Source organism: Olea europaea, chromosome 15 (assembly GCF_002742605.1).
Source record: "Olea europaea var. sylvestris chromosome 15, O_europaea_v1, whole genome shotgun sequence".
NCBI lineage: Eukaryota > Viridiplantae > Streptophyta > Magnoliopsida > Lamiales > Oleaceae > Olea > Olea europaea.
Genome location: NC_036251.1, coordinates 10,832,683 through 10,856,834, shown reverse-complemented (window position 1 = coordinate 10,856,834; position 24,152 = coordinate 10,832,683). Strand labels below are relative to the sequence as shown.

The following is a 24,152-nucleotide window of genomic DNA, read 5'->3' as shown; positions in this document are numbered from 1 at the left end:
TCCATATTAGGATCAACTTCCTGTGAGGCAGAATTGCAATATTGCAATGAATAAAAACCCACAATATCACTTGAGTATTGGAATTTCTTTGTCGATGTCATTGGTCCCTCTCCCACGTCCACTTTGAACAAACATGACGTAAAGTGGAAATTGGGAGTTGCTCGTCCTCCACAAGTTCAACCAAAAACCTAACAGAAATTGACAGCAGTTTAATATTACGCGAAGTTTGGTTGATCTGGGAGGTTTTGATCCAAACTGAAAGATTAGAAAATATTGTGCAAAATCACTAAAGATTACAGGTATTTCACCAATTACCCATCAAATTTTGTCTCTTCCAAAGAATAATGCTACTTGTACACAAATGAATTACATAATAATTTACATACTATTAAAAAGAGAAGGGAGAAGTTTTTTTTTTTTTTTTTTTTTTTGTTGAAAAATTCTAACCCAATCATATTTCACCAAATCATATGTAGGTAAACCATTATGTACATTTAGCACAACCACCAAAAGGTGATTGATTTGGGAGCTAAAGTCTAAGTTAAGCAGAAAAGAGAAGACAACTGTACGCCCTCAACACAAAAGGGCGCTGTGTCAACAAAGGCTTGTTTGGCACACATATTTTTAAATTATCTATCTCCAAAATCATTTTCAAGCAAACATTTTATGAGACGCAACTTTTTCCCACTTCTCAACCATACATTCTCAAAAATAAAAAAGGATTTTTCCCTTAAAAATCTGAACTAAACAAGCTTTCAGGAAGAAATCCAGCAGGAAGTCAGGGGAGAGATGCTGGTAAATAAAGAAGAGCCTGAGTTGTCCACACCAATAAAAACATAAAGGAGAGAACGCATAGTTTATTCAGGTCAATGAACCACTCTGCTAACAACAATTAGCACCAACAAAAACATCAGCAGTGAAGTGGGTTTGTTGCAGGGCTAGATAGAAAGCAGAACTAGAAGGGCAAGAGGGGGGGCTTGTCAATTCCATCTTTCCTTTTCAGCTGTAAACACCAAACAATTGTTCAACAAATGTCCCAAATGGTGGCAATTGCAGTAAAATTGTGGAACAATTCATGCTCAAATATTTGCCAAAATCCAAATCTCATTACCAACCCTAGCACTTGATATCATAAGCATAGGAAAATCAATCTCAAAATACACTCTAGCCAGAAACTTGTGAGCTGGGAGTAAGCTTCATTGATCTATAGCTGAGTGACCAAAGGCATCAAGTATTGAGAAAAGGGATGCATTACCAAAAAGACAAAGGGAAATCTTTTTGGTGCAAAAATCAAAAGAACAATTTGTATTATCCTCATTGAGGCTCCAAAAATGAACTATTGAGGCCTCATCAGTAGACTTGAAATCTTACTCCAAATGGAAGTTGGTGATAATGTGCTTAAATCCAACAAACCCATTTCAACTAGCCCTTTACAATCAAAAATTAAGAAAGCTTTTAACTTGTCCATTTAAAGATTGGAGAGAACTTGTCAACCAAGTGCATTCGTAAATAAATACAATGTTGCTTGTAATTCTTCTCTAGAAAAACAGTTTCCTTATCAAAGTGGAAGGAGTTTTTTACAGTCAGGTACGAGGATTTGGCCAAAAGACAATAGAAGACATCAGATATAGCTAGGAGGAACAAGAGGTAACCAATTAGAAGTTGTTCACGGATGCACTGTGGTTTTGGCATCTGGTCACCAATTGGAGCCATCCGGGATGAGAGGAATAGAGGAAGTAGGAGAAGATGAACTGACTTAAGTTATCAGGAAGACACTTACACTTAACAGCGAAAATGTATGGTACTAATTAATCAAAACCAAAGCCTCATCAATATCTCACTCAATCCTTCAACACGAAACAGGACACTACACAAATTATCCATAAAAGAACAAGCAATAGAATCACAATTCACAAATAACAGCACTTAAATATAAATCCAATAAGAAACCAGAGCACCATAAGCGGAAACAAAACAATTCCAATGAACGAAAATATAAATATTAGATAATGTATCTCAAAATGCTCTTTCTACAACGAAACAAAAAGGAAAACAATATCCAAAACATAGCAGAAAATTCAGTAAATAAAACATAACAATACTAACAATAATCTCAAAAGACAAAAGTGGTAATATCAATAACAAAGGCAGCGACACTACCGACATTTCAACGGTAAGACTTCTGGAATCTAGCACGAGCACCACGACCCCCAAACTTCTTCGGCTCGCAGCGCCTAGGATCAGCCACCAAAAGGGTCCTATCGTACCTCACCAAAATATCCTTGATCTCCTTCTTGGACTGTTCGTCAACGTACTTCTGGTAGAACGCAACGAGGGCCTTAGCAATAGACTGACGGATTGCGTAGATTTGAGAGGTGTGACCACCGCCCTTGACGCGGATGCGCATGTCGACTCCAGCGAAACGGTGGCGGCCGAGAAGAAGAATGGGCTCGAACGCCTTGTAGCGAAGGATCTCAGGCTGGACCAGCTCGATCGGTACTCCGTTGATTTTTATCAAGCCTCGGCCGCTCTTGCAGTGGGTCACGGCGACGGCGGTTTTCTTCCGGCCGAAGCACTGTACGGACTGGGTTGACGGCGCCATATTTGGGTGGAGTTTTGCTTCTCTGTGTTGTAGAAGGGGGAAATCTAAACCCTGGAAGAGGCTACGCTACCTAGGTTTGGGTGCAACAGAGCAAAGCTCATACGGATGCGATGAATTTAAGGGGGATGGAATTAGGGTTTTGCGTACCTCTAATATGCCCAGCATTGGTTGGTCATTTACGATTTTACCATGAAAGTAAGGACCAAGAAGCATTTAGCCCCACCGACCCTCTCGCCCCTTTTTTTTTTCCCGAGAGTAATGTTATTCGTAGTGAAAATTGTCAGTAGTTGTTTTATGTGATATATACTTGACAATTTCATATTTGATACATAAATATGGTAGTTATTTTTTGAATTATACATCAAATAGAAAACTGTCAAGTATACGTCACATAGAGCGACTATCGATAGTTTTCACTGCAAACAGCATTATTCTTTTTTTGAAGGCCTTGTTTGAGTCCTATTATTTTTTCATTAAAATGAAAAATATGACCGTTATTCATCACATTAAGCCACCATATTTAATTTTTTATATCTTGCGTTAGGCCATAACGACTATAATTTTTATTTTCATTTTTACAATAATTTGATTTAAACGGGGGCAAAAAATAGATAGTTGTAAAAGAATAAAATGTTTTTATTTACATATAATATTATTTTATTAAAAATTGGATGATTAAAAATATGAGAGAAAAAAATTTAATTTAATTTGATGAGATTTGATGGGGCCAAACGGGGCTTTAATAATATTTTAATATTGGTTTCCAATCTATAGTATTTTTAGTAACTTGGCCTTTAATCTTTGAGGTGAAGCATTTTGGTGCTCAACCTTTCAATATAGCTGAATTTGTAGTGATTTTGGACCGTTTCTGTCAAATATGACTACTAAATGAACGGCAAGTACATGACTTACTAAAAAGTATTGTAGTGGAAAAAAATAGTTAATTTCAATTTGGAAAAAAAAAATTATATAGATGAAAATAGAAAGCAAAGAGGCCACGAAAAACACACATCAGTTTCTAAAGTTTCAATTACGCACATAATTACCAAGAAAGAAAACATTGACGAAGAACACAATGACGAGGTTGCTAGTGGTTTCTCCTCTCCTCTCCTCTCCTTTTCTTATTTTGTTTTTCTTTTCTATTTAATCTTTCCGTTGTACTATTCATTTATGGACCACGGCGTTCATGTTACGTTGGATTTGAGCCGGTCCGCACTATTCTTCATTAAAAAAGGTTACAATATCCCTGTAATAATTATACTGGTCAACTGAATTTTCTGCATTGTATTTCAGATGGTGAGTTTCTCTTCAAACCCTATTCTCCTCCCCTCTCGCAAAATTCAAAAAACCCTTGCAAATCTCTACACAAAATCTCAGTTCTAACCGTGAAATCGAAATCCTCATAAGTCCATTTAACTTTTTTGCTCTATTATTGTTCGAAGATCTTTCTTTCTACTGCTAATTGTTCATTACGTCGCTCCTTGCCTCGTTTGAATCTATGTTGAAATTTTACGAATGAGGGGCAATTTTTCGGAGAAAGTATACCCTAATTCCTTTAAGGATCTTTATCTCTTGCCTTTGTTGTGTACGTTTCTTTGATTTCTCTATTTCTACTTCTATTCGGTCGACCTCATTTTTGTGTTTAGGGTTTTCTAAATTGTAGTGAGAATTTTTGTCATTCCCATCTTTTGCTTTTGTTTTGTGTATTTGTTCCAATTTTTAAATCTGTATTTGGTCGATTATTTTTTTGTGTTGAGGGTTTATGAACTTTGAGCGAGTTTTATATTTTTTTTTCCATCTCTTGTTCTACTTATATATGCTTGTTCTGCTTTTTTCTTGCCTTTATTTTTATTTGTTTGATTGCTTCTTTTATTCCATGTTTCGATTTTACTAATTTGAAGTAAAATTTGTTGTTCAACCAATAGTCTTACTGCAAGGATGTAAATGAATTACAACTCAGTATTTATTATGTTTCTTGTAAGATTGTATACAGATTAACAACTCTGTTGATAACTCTCAGATTTTTTTCTACTGGTTGAATTAAATTTATACAAGTTGTTCAACTGAGAAGTTTGCCTGACGTGTGTTAGTGTAGAATTAAATTTATTCTTTCCTCTTTTGTCAGTTTCTATCATCGTTCACATTAAATTAATACATTTAATAGAGTATTGATAATAAATATTTATTTCGGGCATGTATTACTACTTCATTAGCACCCTGTTGATTTTTTGTTAGCCTTACATGAGTGTGTATATGTGAAATTTGCTTTCTGTTGTTGGTTAATAGTTTTAACTTTATAGAACAGAAATACCTCCTGAGCTCATCTAAAAATATTTATACAAGTAAGATCGTTTACACATTGAAATAATTTTTTATTAGACTTTCAGCGAATTTATTTTTTCCTGTACATAAACGTGTATGCAAAATTAGATTACAAAAATAATAATTAAAGAAACAGCTGGGTGTTCCTACATAGCTTACTTTGGAGAAAATAGATCCACATGGCTTTGGAGCACCATACAACCAGGGGCGGAGCCAGGAATATTTTTCAATGCGAGCACAATTTAATGTCGAATTTTGATTTTTTGACTATGAATTTAATGATGATAAAAATACAAAACAATATTACAGCAATACTAAAAATGACACAACTAATCCAATTACCTTGCAGTTGGCAACAGCACGCTTCTCAAGAACTGAAGCCTGAGATTTGTATATGAAACATTCTTTAATATCACATGATTCACATCTTTCCTCTTTCCAGGGGAAACCACCAACCATCATTGTAATGTTGACTCCATTGCATGCTTCAACAACATTAGTTGTTGCAACACCACGTGATTTAAATAGCATAATAGATAGATAGATACAAGTTATCCACTTGTAAGTTTTAACCTATATCTTATCTGGCGTACAAAATGTCAAAATACATGAAACTATTGACTATTTTTTTCACTACTTAGAAGTAAATTACTAACCTTTGAGAAGAGGGAATGCAGCATTGACCAATCTGATCTCACTCCATTTAGCGCCTCAGCAGCATGAGGAATATCTAGCATGTGAAGGAATAAGGATGATGGATTGGTCAGCACCCAACATCACATCCCTAACAATCATAGGAGCAAGAGCATATCCAATTTGCCCTACAAAATGAGCAAGCTTCAATTAATCTAGTTCTAGAGATAATATAGATTTAAAATCTAGAAAACAATACTTGAGCAAATTAAATATTTTGATTCGGACACAAAAATAAAAATCACCAACACTCAACCATATAATAGAACTCCCTATGTTTTCCTGAAATGTTGCTTAATTTAACTATGATCAGTTTTTCAGATAAAATACTAGCTTAGAGCATGTTTTCAATTTTTTGAGTGGAAAGATTCAAGAAATTTCCCTCAACAATTCACAACATCCAATTACTGGAATCAATTCAATTTACAGAATCACAAATACTAAAAGCAAAAAAGGGCCAGTACCGATCCTTTCCTCTCTCTCTTGTTCTCTAACTCAAGTAGCTCTCGCAACAAAGTACCCTCCCGCTCAGCTATTCTCAGTTGGCGAAGCCTCGCAACCGGGCTCAACTCCATAGAGCTATTCACTGAACAATTCCACCGTGAATTTAATACTGGAAGCAAAAGTAATTCACATTTCACTGAGCAATTAATTCACAGAGCTAATTCCATATACAATACAAAACTAATACATGATTTTAAATCAAACACAATAATCTCAAGAAAAGATTAATAGGGCATCTAACTCAAAAAACAATATTAAGTTCACTTTACCAACAGAAAAAATTGAAAGTTTGAAACATTAAACAAATCAAAATAAAAAATAAAAAGAAAAGAGAAACATGATTGCTTTGGGGGCTTCACCTTCTTCTTCTGCTGCGCTACCGTCTATGGAGTCGCCAATGGAATCGAAGGCATCTGAAGACTACCGTCTAGGGCTCGAAAATGAAAAGAATCGCAAAAAGTTCCGAGGTTGGGGAAAGACGGCTCTAGGTGAGAGTTTTTAAGAGGTTGAGACGTTGAATGGCGGAGCGAAACGGCAGAGATTGAGTAGTCTGCCATGCAATGTTTGTGAGTGTCTTGGAAATCGAATGGCGGGGTGGAAGGAGAAGAAATGGGTGAACTGAGAGTTGAATGCAACGAATGGGGTATCGGTATGGGTTGGATAATTGAATTGGATTTGGGTTTCTTGGCTGGGCCAATTCCTAAAAGAAGGGGAAAAATGGGTTGGGCCCGAAAGTCCAGTCCTGCATTGGACCTCATTGGGCTCTGCCCCTGCATACAACAGAGTTGCAACATAGTCCTTCAAAAAAATTAAGAAAACGAAAATTAAACATAAGCTAGTGAAGTAGTTGACATCAAGAAAGGGATAACATCAAATAAATGTGACAAGCTTAATAGAAGTTAGACTTACAGTCCCAAAAGAAAAAAGCTGATGAGTGTTCCAACTAAAATAGTTCCACTAATATTTTCAGTTCCTCTTCATTTTATTCTACAAGTAATACTAGACGCTCAAATATTAACATCAATGATTGAGACTCTTCTAAAACATTCATCACTAAATTTAGAAAGAAGTCTCTTCGAACCCCATTAAATATAGATTAAAAGAGCAATCAAATATCTTCACTCAAAATATCTCTTTTGTTCGTCACTGGAAGATGAACATTATAGAGCACAAACCAACAAGAACTTATCTATAAAAATATTTAATTGCTCTTTTAAACTATGATAGGCTTTCGAAAGATTTCTTTCTAAATTTAATGATGCTTTCTTTGGAAGATCAGATTGTGGTGTAGCGATGTTGCCATGAAGCCTTGCTGTTGTATTGTACAACGGCTGCTGCCACCAATGGGTGTGGGGGATGAAGATCAGATTGTGGTGTGAGGGCGAAGCTCATTTCTGGGATGAAATCTATTCGATAGTGATTATGAGAATTGATTTTTTGACCGTTAAAAAGAAAAGTGAGTCCCCCTATGAGCGAAGAAGTTAAAAATAACTTTGGAATAGCGAAATAATGGTAAAAAAAATGATTTTTTGGAATAAAAAATTGCTACAAAATAGGATTTGGGGAGTGGGGTGGGTGGGGTTTTATACACCTGATTTATGAAAGATTAAAACTTAAAATCTGATGATGAAATGTAAACTTAAAAACAAGCAAAAATGTAATTTCGTCTTGTATACATGCACATTTGGGCTTGTCTTTAGCTCCGAATGGACTTCGAAAAACATTCTAGTGTCACCGAAGAACCACCCAACACGCTTCAGTCCATGGACAGATTTTCCCTACACTTTTCATGCTACAATTTAGCTTAACCTCCTTTCAATTTTGTCAAAGGCACCACCTGACGAGGAATTAGTGGAAGATGGCCGGTTGATTCCAAAATAGCCTTTGACCAAGTTTAAAAAAAAAAAAAAAAAAAAAAAAAAAAAAAAAAAAAAAAAAATTTAAAAAAAAAAAAAAAAAAAAAAAAAAAAAAAAGCAAAAATGTTTAAAAACTAAATAAGCAATGAAAAGACATGTTTACCCTCACTTGTCAAGAGAGAAAAGGGTGGTGTACTGTAGCAGAGGATCGACAACCAAGGCACCGACCAAGAACCCAAAAAATTGACAACCTAGAACGCCATTTCTCTGATCTTGAAGAAGGTAAGCTTTTATTTTTTACTGAAATCGTTTTTCTATATATATTTGTTAAGAAATATTTACAAAAATGATTGTAAATCGTGTTTTGAAGCAATAGTGTAGCGAAGATCGTCGGAAATGACAATCTCTATCTTATTGCAGGCGGCCAAAAAGGTGGAAGACGACCGTCTGCTGGACGTCTGGCATTTTCCAGATGGCCCAATGGTTGTTTTCCAGGCGTCTAGCATTTTTCCAGACAGCCCAGACTATTGGGCTTCCATCTAGATTTTTTTTAATAATTAATTTTTAATTACTTATGTTTAATTGTTTTAATTTAATTAATTTTAGGCAATTTTAAAAACAATTCAATATTATTACCTCGTTTGGCCTCCATTAATCTTCATTTCATTACATTTCATTTTTCTCTCTTCCATTTTCTACCACACAATCTTCCATAAAATAATATTATACGTAAATCGAAAAATTTTCTTTCTTTTTCAACTACTCATTTTAAAAAAATATATATATATTATTCAACCAATTTTCATTTCTACAAAATGGGGGTCAAACAGAGGCTATATGAACAATTAAATAACTAAAATAAATAAATTAATACAATGAATTAATAAAACTAAGCAAATATTATACTCACACAATTAAAAATTAGAATATTAAAATAAACGATTAAATTAAGTATTAATCAAGCAATAAATAAATAAAATATTAAAAAATAATATACATAAAAAATTAAAAAAATTGATGAAATGTTTAAATTAACAATTAAATTAAGTATTACAAAAATAATTAAATTAAGCAATTAAAATATTAACATAAATAACGAAATTGAGTATTAATAAAATAATGAAACTAAGCAATTAAAATTAGTAATTAAGATAAATAATTAAATATACAATATACATAAACAATTAAAATAACAAATGAAATGTTTAAATAAAAAATTAAATCAAGTATTATAAAATAATCAAATTAAAAAACTAAAATTGTAATTAAAATATTAACATAAATAATTAAATTGAGTGTTAGTAAAATAATGAAATTAAGCAATTAAAATTAGTAATTGAGATAAATAATAAAATAATAAAAATATAATATACATAAACAATTAAAATGATAATTTAAATGTTAGAAAAAAAAATTAAATTAAGAATTAAAAAATAATTAAAAGCAATTAAAATCAGTAAATATGTAATTAAATAAATAATATACATAAACAATTAAAATAACTAATGAAATGTTAAATAAAAAAATAAAATTAAGTATTACTAAAATAATTAAATTACACAATTAAAATTTATAATTAAAATACTAAAATAAATAATTAAATTGAGTATTAATAAATAATGAAATTAAGCAATTAAAATTAGTAATTAAATAATTTATATACACAAAAATAAAAATAACTACTTAAATCTTTAAATGAAAAATTAAATTAAGTATTAATAAAATAATTAAATTAAGCAATTAAAATATTGACATGAATAATTAAATTGAGTGTTAATAAAATAATGAAATTGAGCAATTAAAATTAGTAATTAAGATAAATAATTAAATAAATAATATACATAAACAAATAAAATAACTACTTAAATGTTTAAATAAAAAATTAAATTAAGTATTAATAAATAATTAAATTAAGCAATTAAAATTTGTAATTAAAATATTAACATAAATAATTAAATTTAATGTTAATAAAATGATGAAATTAAGCAATTAAAATTAGTAATTAACAAAAAAATTTAAATAATAGATATATAATATACACAAACAATTAAAATGATTATTTAAATGTAAGAATAAACAATTAAATTAATTGTTACAAAATAATTAAACTAAGCAATTAAAATAGGTAATTAAATAATAATATACATAAACAATTAACAGTAACTAATGATATGTTTAAATAAAAAATTAAATTGAGAATTAATAAAATAATTAAATAATTAAAATTAAAATTTTTAATTAAAATATTAACATAAATAATCAAATTGAATGTTAATAAAATATTGAAATTAAGTAATTAAAATTCGTAATAAATAATTAAATAATAAATATATAATGTACATAAAAAATTAAAATAATTATTTAAATGTTAGAATAAACAAATAAATTAAGTACTACAAATAAATGTTAGAATAAACAAATAAATATATAATGTACATAAAAAATTAAAATTATTATTTAAATGTTAAAATAAACAAATAAATTAAGTACTACAAATAAATGTTAGAACAAACAAATAAATATATAATGTACATAAAAAATTAAAATAATTATTTAAATGTTAGAATAAACAAATAAATTAAGTACTACAAAAAAATTAAAAATAGTAATTAAAATAGGTAATTAAATAATTAATATAATAAACAATTAAATGTTCCATTATCTGTTGATAATGCGTATAGTAACAGTTTATTAGTTTCATTTTCTAATATTATTTTTTATCCATTACCTCTTGTACATGGTTCTGACATTTGAAATTTTGCAGGGTGGAATATTATTTGAACGACGCCGTCAAACAGATTTTCAACAAAGTTACGTCAAACTGTAACTTCGCCAGCTTCACTTCAGTATTAGATTTATTAGATGAAGAGCACATAGACATACTACATCGATCATGCTTATGGCCCTTGTATTCCTCACGCGACGTACAGTTTTCAGGATAGCTGCTTGATGCATTGCTATGTCGACTGCTTAAGCCAGTTGACGGAGATGCCTTCTATTTTGATCTTGGGTGCAAGATAGGGACATTCTCCATATTCGAGTTTGCCCTCATCACTGGACTACGATGTACGAACGAAGAAACGATGAAGTCTCGTCTTTCGAGGAACAAAAGGCTATTGAATGAGTATTTTGTGGCTAGATGACTGTTACTTTGGCGCAGTTGAGAGAAGCATTTAAGGGATGCCATCAGATGTCAGATAAGTTGAAGTTGGGCTTGGTGCTTATCCTCGAGAGCGTGCTCAAGTGTCATCACAAAAAGACATCGATTGACATTTTCCATTTGGAGGTTGTCGATGACATTGATACCTTCAACAACTATTCATGGGGACGGGGATGTTTTATAGATACCTTACATGTCTTCAAGAAGGGGTATTCGATGCCTAAGAGGGATAGGTCCGAGCACAAGTACAAAGCATATGGACGCCGTTGGCTTTACAGGTATATGTTTAACATGATGAATTATCTATTTTGTATTAAATTATATGTATAATAATTGTAATTGCTGCAAATATAGGTGTACGGGACTGTCCCCATTACAGCTAGTCAGTATGCAAGGAGAAAGGAGACATACTGCCCTCGAATGCATCACTGGCAAGCACAAGATAAATCGCTTGTCAGACAGTTATCATCTCTCCTTGACGATCCTGAGGTACATATTATATATTTGTGATTTATGCTACATGTCCTTTTAAAATCTTAATACATGGTCATTAACTTTGTAAAATGCATTATTTCAGTTTGAAGTCCTCACTAAGTTTGCACCGTCGATCGAGGAGGAGAGTCATAGTTATATTCGCGAATTATCTGCTCTAACTGCACCGGACGATCAACTGCCCGATTTCGTCATCGGTCGAGATAGGGTATGTTAATTGATTATAAATTGTATGACATCGCTTTGATTATTTAATTAAGTTAGTCATTTGTAATGTTCATTTTTTAGGAGCACCATCCAGTATCACCTCTATCGAGGATGTCACCTCCGCTGAGATCACCTCCATTGAGGATATCACCTCCTGCATCTAGGCATCGTACTTCGACGGATGATTTGTTCGAACTCCTGACTGCATTGCCGAGGGAGATGAGAGGAAACATGGAGGAGTTACGAGATGATGTCGCGCTGCTACGAGATGATGTGGCGATGCTACGAGCTAGGTTATGAGACCGTTATGCTGAGTTTGCAGCTACACGAGGCGACACAGCAAGCCTACGAGGGACTGGCGGCTCTCGGGATGGAGCGGGCGACGAAGGGATTGGCAATCCTCGGGATGAAGGGGGCGGTGGAGGGACCAGAGGTTCTCAGAGGTGACAGAGGAGAGGGTCGGATGAAGTATGATGATTCGTTGTTGCATCAGATGAGGCGATCAATTCATTTTTAGCATATGACATGGAGGGTGTGGATGGGGTTCGAAAAGGTGGTAAAGGATGGGGTATCGATGGACGTAGAGAGGGTACTGGATGAGGTAGCTAAGGATATACTTGAGGTGGTCGCCGATGGGGTACCTTGGAAGTAGAGGGAATACCAAAGGATGTAGCTGCGGGTGTAGCGAAGGAGGTAGCCGATGAGGTACCAGAGGAGGTAGCAGATGTGTTACCGAAGAGGATGAGGCATAGGGGGTGGCAGAGGACGAGAGGACGCCAGAGACAACGGAGGACATAGTCTTTGTGTCGGAGGGGGTGACGGAGGTGAGAAAGGATAAGAAGTGTGCTGCTGACGTGGTAGAGCTAATGTTCAGTAAGAGGTCGATATTGCCATCACAGTATATCGTTTTCCCCTACACAGCCGAGGCAAAGAGAAGGACGTTCATGGATGGGACGTTCCCCAATATCTTCCACGAGGTCGACCTAATTAGACACAAGGCGTTCGATGAATGTTTTAACTCCCTTAAATCGAAGTAAATATCTTATGATTTTGCTAAAGTACATATGAGTATCATTTGTAACTTTTGTAACGTTTCACGTTTTTTCATTTTTTAGAGATAGCTATTAGATTAGGGAGAAGACAAGTTTGATCACTGAGAAGTGATTAAAAGATATATTGACGACCTCAGCTTGGCTCGTCGATGATGTAAGTGTATTATGTTTACAGAAGTTGTTGGTTTATTTATTATGATATATTGACAATTGGTACGCGATCAGGTTCGGAGACACCCAAGATCTTTTGACATTCCCGATTGAGTTATCCTGAGCTCCGAGTTTGCACAGGCCGTTAAATATTGAGCATAGCATGCTCCTACATGACGGGAATAGATATGCGATGCCCGAGTACATGCTGTAGTCGGTTATTGAGCTGGAGCCGACATGCAGAAAGCCGTGGACGGATTGTACACATATATAAATTCAATGATCGAGAACACACACACTGATTCTCACTGGAGGTCGTATTTACTGATTCCACTATCTATGTGAATGACTTCGGCTATAGCTGTCTGACACAAAATCAATTGGAGCAAATACTGAAGCCAGTGACTATGATCATTCCCCTTATGGCTAGACATGCGATGATTCGAGTAAATGACAGATTAGCTGTTGTGTGGAACATGACGACAGCGAGACAAGGAATATTGTAAGGATTTACCAGTTTTTAATATGAAAATCTATTTTTTAACTACATGGCTCGAGCTGATTTATTATTATTTACTTATAGGGCGATTGCAATATATTAGTAATAAAATATATAGAATTTTTGAGTATTGATCACAAAGTTGATACAATAAAACTATCTTGGATAAATATGTGGATGTTGAAGTTAGTTTGCAATTTGTATGAATACAATTGTGATCCATAAATATTTTATACGTTGATTTTTTGTAATTACGATGTAATTGTAAATGTTGTCAAATTTTTGTAAACATTATATGTTGATTTTTTGTAATTATGAGGTAATTATAAATATAATCAAATTTTTATAAATGTTATTCGTAGAAATTTTTAATTATGAGATAATTGTAAGTATTGTGAATTACGTTGATTTTTTTAATTACAAGATAATTGAAAATATTGTCAAATTTATGTAAAATAATTAAAATAATGAATGGAAAATTAAATAACTCATTAACCATAAAGTAAATAAATATAGTAGTTAAAAAATACTACGATTCAAACCATCAATTTGAATTTAAAGTAGACGTCCAATGCAATGACTTTTATAAATAGTAAATATTACATATCAAACAGAATATGAAAATAGCAAATAAATTTTAAATTTTATTATACATCCATTGAGTAGTTATGTAATGGAATATGACTGGTACAAAATCGACGAGTGCCTTGTCGTGTCACACCTGCCGTACTTACGAGGTTGAGAAACTTCTCCAGTAAATGGTAGTCTAGACGTGCGTGTACTCCTGGAGTACGTGGTCTGGCTCCGGGTGACAACACATTATTAAGTAGGAGAATGTGGTCAAGAACTTCTCAATCAGCCTCATTTGGTACATGATATATCGTTTCAGCATATGATGCTCTCCAATAATCAGCCATGTAATAGTAACTGCATAAGGTATGTGCTGGAAATCTTCTATGGATAGTCACTGTCACTGCATGCGTACATGGAAAACTTTCCAACTGGAACCGTCTACACGTGCACGTGTTATCATTCAAGTCCATTATATATCTGATATTACGTCCACATCTCACGGAGAAACAAAACTGGTCCAATGGTTTCACGTATATATTTCTCGCCACCTCCAATGTCTTGAAGAGCTTATCTTCTTGAACCGGGGTTAACATACTTGTGTAACTTTGTGATTTCTCACGTCGATCATGAAACCACTGCTATAGCTTGTTACAAATGTGCTCAATCATTGCAAGAATTGGTAATTCTCGATCCTTCTTGAATAATGTATTGAGCGACTCCACATTGTTCAACATCATCATATTGTATCGACGTCCTAAAAAATGTAATAGTGCCCAGTGTTCGATCTCCATATCTATTAGATACTCCCATGCAGCATGTGATTTACTTTTTATTTCGATTATGGACTTATCAAACTCTTCAAAACTATAAGCCTCTGCAGCTTTCCTAAACAATGCAACGATGTTGATTCCCCGATATTTAGTCTTCAGGTTGTCCTGTATATGATACATACAATAACTGTGATGTACCTCGGGAAAGACTTCGGCGATATCATTTATTATTGACTGTCCCTTATTAGTTACGAATGCAAAATTCTTAACGTCCTCAATCATTTCTCGCAACTTCGTGAAGAATCAATGCATCGCTAGGTCATTCTCTCTGTCGATTATGCCAAATGTAAGAAAGTAAACTTGAATGTCAGCATCTCGACATGTTGCAATTATCAACCTGTCTTCGTATCTAGTCTTAATTGTTGTACTATCGACTAGAATTAGAGGTCGCATCGCGTTTTGAAATCCTTGAATACATTGACCAAGGGCCATGAAAAAATACTTGAAGCGATTCTAGCCATCATTCTCAATAAAAAATGTCGATCTAGGATTAGTTCTCCTTATATCATAGCAATACCTAGCCAATTTAGCATAACTGTTCTTGACCGAACCCATTAAGTCCTCAAATGCACATTCATTGGCCTTCCAGACCTTTTGATAGCTCATGACCATCCCATACTCTCGACAAACATCATTAATAATGTCCAAAGGTCTATAAATCGTTCGTGAGTCCTAAAACTTGTGCATCATTTGATGACCAATGAACCATGATCTGGCTTATCTGTGATCATTTCGACAAATACCATCTTCGTAAATATGTTTCCATGCATATTTACGAACTATAAAGAACTCATTTGTGTCCATCTTCGTCGTCCGCAAGCGCCAATGGCAATAAATGTCAACGCAAATAATTGTGTATGTTGACTTGTTTGATTTTTTCACTTCAAACTCAAAGTTGTATTTCAGAGCTATCCAATAAACAGCTTCCTGCAAATCTTTCTTTGTTTCAAAAAATTGCTCGATATACAAATATTCATTATCGAGAACTACACACGAACAATTAGAGGACCGTGTACTCGTTCCAAACTGTGAGCTCCCCCCGACTCATGTCTCTGACGAGATAACGTAATCAAATTCTCATTGACAAATTCATTTTCATTAACTCTAACTGTCGAGGGAATTCTGTGCATAATAGTGAGGTCACGGTGAGAAGCAACTGTTTCAGGAATAAGAACATCATCTTCACGAACTATCTCCACTTTGTCCCTAAAATCATTCACATTACGATCCCCTCCATCGAAATTTTCATGTTTCACCATTGGGGTTATTCTTCTCTGCTAAAGTTATTCAAATAGGAGTTGCGCGATTCTAGTTCAATTAAATTAAAACCTTCATTTCAACTTCAGAAGTAACTATTATAGGTTTAATTGAAATTGACGCATGCTTGCTGAATAAAAATCTCAATTCTGTGTTGTATTAAGAGGGATCGACGCCGAGCATGTTCTGTAATTCATTATACATTTCTGAATATGATGTACTAGAACTTATGATAATTGCAATATCACCACATCTTTCGTTCATCCATTTCCACACCCAACGTTTATTTTCAATCATTTCAAATTTACCAAAGTAGCAAATTAGAATTATAGTCTATCCCGTATCTGCATAAGGAAAACATAATTTATTAAAAAATATAATTAGGAGATAAAAAAGACTTCAAAAATCGTCCAATTGGATCAAATGTGTCGGAAACAGCAGGCTAGGTCGGGCAAATCCAGATGGACCAGAAGTCAGGGCTGTCTGGTTCCAGCCACCGGGAGCTCATCGTTCTGAGACTTGTTCAGATGAATTTTTTTCGAAAAATTATAGATCTGTCTAAAATTGTAAAAAAATATTAGTTTATGTAAGAAATAAGTTTTAACGATTAAAATAAATTACTAATTCAACGAAAACAAAATTAATAATATGTAAATATACTTACCGATTCGTAGTGTTGGCTAGAAATATTTTTTTTGAGCGTTTGATAAATTTAAGAGATTTCACGGTTGAAGCAGATAAAAAATGAAGTCGTTTCTGTTTGAGTTGGAGTAAACAGATAAACAAAGTGATTTGGTTTTGAAATTTTAAGTGGAAAATTTGTAACCTAAAAGGAAATAATAGTCTTTTAAATAATATCTTTTTTTTTTTTTTTTTTTTTGGTAATTGTGTAACAACTTAAGAGTATTTTTATCTTTTACATCTTAAGAGGCCATTGTGATGAATGGCCAAAAAAAAAAAAAAAGGTCCAAATTAAAATTGGTTAATTTGACATGGCCAAAGTAAAAGGTACCATCTTGACTGCACGCTCCCTCCATTCTTTCTCTTTAAACAATTCGAACCCACCTCATGTAAACCTCTCTCACCTCTCACAGGGTTGCATTCCACACCCTCAGCTTCTCCAAATCCATGCCCGTATATTTAGGGGCGAATCCAGCATTGTAGTTCAGCTAAGGCGGAGAGATTGACCGCTGATCCGTGATCGTTGACAATCAACGATAGTAAATATAATTCAATACATATGTAAATGTACTAAAATATAAAAAGTATATACATATGAAAATATAAATCAATACAACTCAAAATACTAAAAAAAAGGTACGATACTATAAACTTAGACAACAGCATTCTATGGGGTCTCATAAATTCTCAAATCACCAATCAAATATTATGAATGATAAATTATAACTCATAACTCATACAACATAAATTATTTATTATAAATCACAAATCACAATTCTCATTTATTCATCATACAGGGACCTCACCTCAATGCCAAAAAAAAATTAAAATGAAGACAAAAGTGTGATTAACCTCAAGAATCAAGACCGGTAGTAATTTTCCCAGTTAACATAATCTGTATGAAAATTAAACATAAATTAAAGTTAATCTTAAAGACATAAACTATAATCAATTTCCAACACAAATTGAACATTTCTCACAAATCATAAAATTCCCAATTCACATATTTACAAAATTTACAAATTCCCCAATTTTCATAAATCATAATCATCACATTTAACATAACAATCAAATTAAATCATCAAAATCAAAAAGAAAAAAATAAAATAAAAGCCAGAATAGCTCACCAAGGCAAGGAGTCGCACTCGCAGCCATCGACGTCCACTCAACTCTCAGGATCGCACCACTCCATCGTCCACCTCCTCGTTGCTCACAGCTCACCGGTCATCAACTCACCATCCACTCAACTCGCACCACTTAGCCAGGCACCAGTCCACTTCAGCAGTTCCGTTCAGCCCTTGGTTGATTGGTTTAAATTTTGGAGTTTGGACTCTTTGAATTGGTAAATGCAATGGAAACATATCCACTCCAACCGTCCATTAATTTCAAGGTATTGGGCCATTGGATTTGGGCCTTAATTTTTTTTAAAAAAAGGCCCAAAATGTGGGGAGAGTAAGCCCAATTTCCTAGCATCATCTTCTTCATCTTTGCTTTCTTTAGCCTCTACAGCTCTTCCCGGTGGACAAGCCTGCTAATGACTGCAATAATGAACATTACGGCGGATCCAGCTAGGACGGCCTTCATAGCTCGTCAGTACCTAGGTCCGCTACTACCTAATAGTATGACTAAATCTTCCACGCCTAGCATGCAATAAGGATTCAATACCTTACACCATGTGGTTGGTACTTCGGAGTCCACCTTCAATAGCTCAATACGTACATTTTCGGCCACTTTGTAGTTTCAGAGGCTAGAAGTGTGCAATAGTTGCCTTTTTAATCAAATAAATGTTTAACTATCAAAAGTCAAAAGTTTGACTAGAATGAGCTAAATCCATTTTTATGTTCTCTTTTTGCTTTACATAATACAAGTTTTTCCTCCTTTCAATCCTGGTAGTGATGGCAAAAATTTTCATCCTGTCCTGTATAAAGAAAAAATAAATTAATAAAAAAATAATTGGGGTGGCAAACGGGGCAAGCTGCTGCCCTATCCCGTCTAAGGCGGGGCATAACGGGTTCAAGGCCATCACTATCGGTAGCAGTTTTTCACTATAACAAATCAATTTTTTGATTATTATTTTATTATTCCAGCCATCATTTTTAACTTTTTCACTCACAGGTGAGACCTTTTTTTTCTCTAACAGTAAAAAAATCAACTTTCATAATGACTACCGAACAGGTCATCAATCTCTTATGCAAAAATTATACCCTTTCCATTTTTTTTTTTGTATTAAAAAGTTGAGTTGTGCTATTCGTACAGACTCATTTGCACAGAATCTGTACAGATGCTCTCACATGGGGGTGGATCCCACACATGGGATCCACCCAATGTGAGAGGCCCTGTACAGACCATGTGCAAATGGGTCTGTACAAGGAGTTTATTCCTAAAAAGTTCTTGAGTTTTGTTATATCTTCTTTGCATGGTCATTTTACTTGTGTACTGTAGTTCAACAACCTGACGAGAATGAATGATTTTCTGTAATTTAATTTAATTTTAATTTTTTTTGCTGCGTCAAACCAAATATATTTGGACTAAAAACATTCTTTTAATATCATTTGTGTCATTTTTGTTGTTGTTTGGCAGTTCTAGGGCAATGCAAAAATTGCTAGAGCATCTTACAACCCCAGAGTCCATGCCTCCATTGTCATGTGCAATATGGATTTTTTTTCTCAATTTTCGAATAAATATTTTATGTGCAATATTATTATGCAATACACCTGGATGTATATATACTTTTCTTTGCTTCCCTCAATTATGTACTTGCAAATAATTGTTATTTCATTTAGCATAGCATTTTCAAATGTTACATTATTTTATAGCATATGTCAACATAGCAAACGCCAAAAGTGGACATTATGTTCTACAACAATGTATAGTAACCGCTCCCCGGGATCTTCTTGTACAAGAAATAAAATGGAAAAATAAAATTATATACTTTGAACTAATTAGAATATAATCAACAGTTCAGCTCACCAAACTTTTCTCAATTCTGTGTGTAGAACATTATCTAACGGGTCACGCTATGTGTACACTTTCAGTGTACACAATTCTTTACACCGTTTTTATGTTCAGGGGTATAAGACTTTATGTATACTAAAAAGTGTACATATGAGTTATGATATTAGTACATGATTTTTGTATAGAAAATTTTTCATAGACACAGGTGTCGAAATATCATTCAAAGATGGGAAAAAACATAAAACACAGATGGATATGATTTTTCAATTTCAAAATCCTATATGAATTTTGTAAGTTTTCCCTAGGAAAAATCCGTGTACATGTAATCTTATCCTTATCTAGCAGTCTGTTGTTATGTTTGGGAGACGAGGCTGTGCTCTAAAATAAAGATTTTCTTGGATATCTGGTTGTTGCTTGTAATGGTGTAACATGTATTGACAAATTGCTAATTAAAATGTTTTTTGTAATGGTTTTTCTCTGTGGATTCAATTTTGGAGTTGTCACTGTTCTAATTTTTCCATGAGTTATGTATAGTTTGCATTTTTTTTGAAGGAAAATTAGATCTCTTCCAGAAAAAACCTCATCTCAAATATTTAGTCATTTTACATGAAGGAAAGGAAATAAAGAAAAACATCATAAATCTACCTGGTATGGGGAACTATCAACAACGAATGTAAATAAAAGTTATGTATGAAGATTTGTTCATACTTTTAGTTCTTGCCACCAGAATCGATACAAAAAAGCGACTCAGTTACCACCTGACCAGATTTCTCTGCAGATACCATATTTCCAGCAAAGGGACAGCCAACTTCAAACATAAAATCAGTGGCTTCGATCACTTTGAATAGAGAATAGAGAGGTAACCTCAAAATAGAGTTGGTAGAGCCGTAGAGGATCCAACTGCATTACTATAGATCTGCAAAAAAAAAAAAATTCTGAATTGCTGAGATTTTGTTCTTTGCTTGCCTTTTTTGTTTTGATCCCTGCAAAGGTAGCAAAATCATACAAAGCTCAAACAAAATTTGAGGAATTCATGTGTTTTTACATTTTTCTGTCATTTTCTTATGTAATTATTTTATCAATGTTTTCTATAAAACAAGATGCTTCTATCAGGCCAATTTTATGAATTAATATCTCCAAAGCCATAAATTGAAGGAGTCGGATTGACCTTGTTTTGCGGCATGACTGGCGCACACTGTTTTTTATGATGTTTCTGTAAGTGTTATACCCTAAATCCAATCGATTTGGATTGTAAACACTTTTAATATGTTTAATACATTTAATTTTGGCAAGATTTATTATTTATTTAAATTAATGTTGTGATGAATAATATTAAATAATAGAGTCCGAAAATCCAAGTTTAAGTGATTTGTTAATCACAAGGAGTTGTGATTGTGAGATACAAATTACGTATGATTAGATCTTGAATAAACCGTGGTCGTAAGTAATAACGAGATACGGATATCGTTAATACAGATAGATCATCATGTGTGACATTTCTTACTTGTGAAGTAGGTAGTTGATCTCACGAGTTACAGTGTGGTGACACTTAAATGAACACATGGATGTTTTGTTATAGAACGAAATATTGGAGGCCCTCTAAGAGATTCCACATGGATAACTATCTGAGTGTCAGTGGTTAATCTCTAACGTTCAGTAGTGGAATTGGTCCTATGACTTGAGGTCATCATAGTGCCTTGTATGAGGACAGTCATGCTTTGACGGTGTTGGATGTTGCTCTGTCAAGGGTCGCTAATACAACATCGTTTGGGTATGTCAAGAACCATATGAAGGTTGTGAATGACCAATAGAGGATTTGTCACTCTTAAATAGTAAGAGATTGTGATCTGCATTTCGTTCAATTAAGTCAATAACGAAATCCTTGGCCAAGGTATACATATAAGTCGAAAAAGAGTTTTCGACTCGTATTGACTTAATAGTAGAATGAAAGATATGATCGATAATCGAGATTGACACACTTCCATATCTCGTAGTTGATCGGATCATATTGACGAAGTGATTATAGTTTCATGGTAAACGAATAGTTTTGGTTTTGTCATACCACATGACATTTCCCGTCACGTGTGTTGCCCTGATACATTGCTAGATGTCAATCTGGGACGGCGAGTGTGAATTTGTGATAATTTAAAAGGGTATTTAATTTATCAGTTTTGATTAGATCAGAATAATGTTTCACGTCGTTAGGCATCGTGATCGGGAACCTAATGGGTCGCACACAAAAGAGAATTGGAAGATTGTAAATTGCTAATTAATTAATTTAACAATCGTTGGATAAATTAATTAATTGGATTGATCATTTATATCCCGAATTAATTAATTGGATTAATTAATTCACGGACCGGGTTTAATTAAATGGATTAATTAAATATTTGACCAGACCGGGTCGAACCCGTTTGGGTTTATATAAAGACATGGCTAGGGTTTAAGGTCCATAAGATTTTCATTATTTTTGCTGGCACAAGAGGAAAAACCCTAGCAGTTGCAGTCTATTCTCTGTGTGAATTTCATTTGAGGCTGGACAATTGGACAGTTGTGGGAGACAGATTCAAGTTGCTGGAAAAGAATAACGCAAAGGAGTTTGCAAAAGCAAAAAAAGTTATATTTCTCATCACAGTTCTTATCTAAATACAAAACTGAATCCTGAATGGGAATTGAAACTGTTTATTTCCGCTGTGCATGTTTAAGTAAATTTCCAACAGTGGTATCAGAGCCAACTTTGTATTTGTTAGGAACCGATTTACATGTTGATTAAATTAAAGGTTGATTTAATCATATTTATCCCTAAATCTAGCAATTGTATTTTTTAATTTTATTTATTCAGAATCTGATTTTTAAAAAACACAAAAAAAAAATTGGAACGAGGGCGGGAGCGGCGGTAGCGTGTTGCTACCGGTAACAGTAGCGGCAAGTGCCGCTGCATACTACCAGTGCTAAGGTGCTGCTCTTTGGGCGAGGCAAGAAAAAAAAATTCTAGGGTTTTGGTTGGAGACGGGGGCCTCAATTGCAAATAATGCAATTATGAGCCCCTGGTTGCAATTATGAAAATGAGGTTAGTTTGAGAAATTTTAAAAGGGGGACCTGTTCTACAAATTTTTAATTTGGAAGGGTTTGGTTTTAATTTCAAACTTGGGTCAATCTGTAAATTTCAAAATAGTTTTGAATTTGAATTTTGAAATGGTTTTAAAATTAAATCTTAAATGGGTTTGACCCATAATTTTAATTTTGACCCAGATTTAAATTTTATTTAAAATTGACAACTTTTATATTTTTATTAAAATTAGATTTTAATTTAAATATTTAATTTTGACCCTTAATTGAATTTTTATTTTATTTGGGAGTTTTGTCCTAAATTAAAATATTAATTCAATTTTATTAGAGTTGGACTCTAATATTATATTAATTAAAATTTGATTTGAATTAATACCACTTCCTAATACAAATTAAAATTTAGAGTATGACTCTAATATAATAATTAATTAAAATTCGATTTTGATTAAATTACTTCGCGCAATAGTTATGGAATTAGAGTTAGACTCTAATTCGATATTTAGTTAAAATTTGATTTTAATTAAATAGGCCCGCCAATTAAATAATTAATTAATTTGATTAATTAATTATTTAATTATTTTGATCCAAAATTTTAAAATAGTTTTGATGACTATAATTGCTAGATTTATGAGATATTGCATTTAATATTAGATATTATACATAGAAAACATTTATGTGATGAATGTTTAATTATGGACTCGACCATATGGATGTGTTCAATAGTTGATTTACTTCTTATTGTTTTATGGGCCTGCGAGCCCTTAATTATTTTGGACGTGCGAGTCCGTTGTTATTATTGTTGTTATGGGCCTACGAGCTTTTTATTATATTAGACCTGCGAGTCCGTTGTTGTTGTTATTGTTATTATTATGGGCCTGCGTGTCCTTTTTTTAGGCCTACGTGCCAACCAGTATAGGATACATATTGCAATTTGACTAATTGAAGGTGCAAGAAGAGGTGAACACCATGGAGATGGTGTATTGGTGTTGATCCAATGTCGTACCCCTTAGGAATTGACCAACTAGCCTTCCCTTTGGCTCAGAAAAACTAAATAGAACAAGTCCATAATCATCCATACTATTATTTATATATATTTATTTATAAATTTTCACGAATTTTGTTAATATCTTTCTCAATATTAAAAATCCTTTTTTCTAAAGAACTAATTTCTCCAGTTAATTTATTAATCTCTTTTATTAAAAGATCCAGTTTTATAATTCTAATCTGAGCAATAAAAAGAATCTAATGA

At 33.3% G+C, this 24,152-nt stretch overlaps 1 protein-coding gene and 1 long non-coding RNA gene across 5 annotated transcripts; both read right to left on the bottom strand.

The window, feature by feature from the left end:
• Positions 1-1,962: 1,962 nt before the first annotated feature.
• LOC111410133 (40S ribosomal protein S16-like) lies at positions 1,963-2,770 on the bottom strand. Its single transcript, XM_023040350.1, has one exon. The coding sequence runs from the start codon at positions 2,600-2,602 to the stop codon at positions 2,168-2,170; it is 435 nt and encodes a 144-aa protein (XP_022896118.1). The 5' UTR covers positions 2,603-2,770; the 3' UTR covers positions 1,963-2,167.
• A 2,395-nt stretch (positions 2,771-5,165) lies between these two features.
• Positions 5,166-18,216, bottom strand: LOC111410132. Of its 4 annotated transcripts, none has more exons than XR_002705614.1 (4): positions 18,007-18,216; positions 6,481-6,919; positions 6,082-6,230; positions 5,166-5,745 (listed from the first exon to the last, which is right to left on the bottom strand). It is a non-coding gene; the product is annotated as an uncharacterized LOC111410132 (long non-coding RNA). The 4 variants fall into 4 exon arrangements; XR_002705612.1 differs by having other exon boundaries at positions 6,082-6,203; XR_002705613.1 differs by having other exon boundaries at positions 6,082-6,203; positions 6,481-6,891.
• Positions 18,217-24,152: the final 5,936 nt, after the last annotated feature.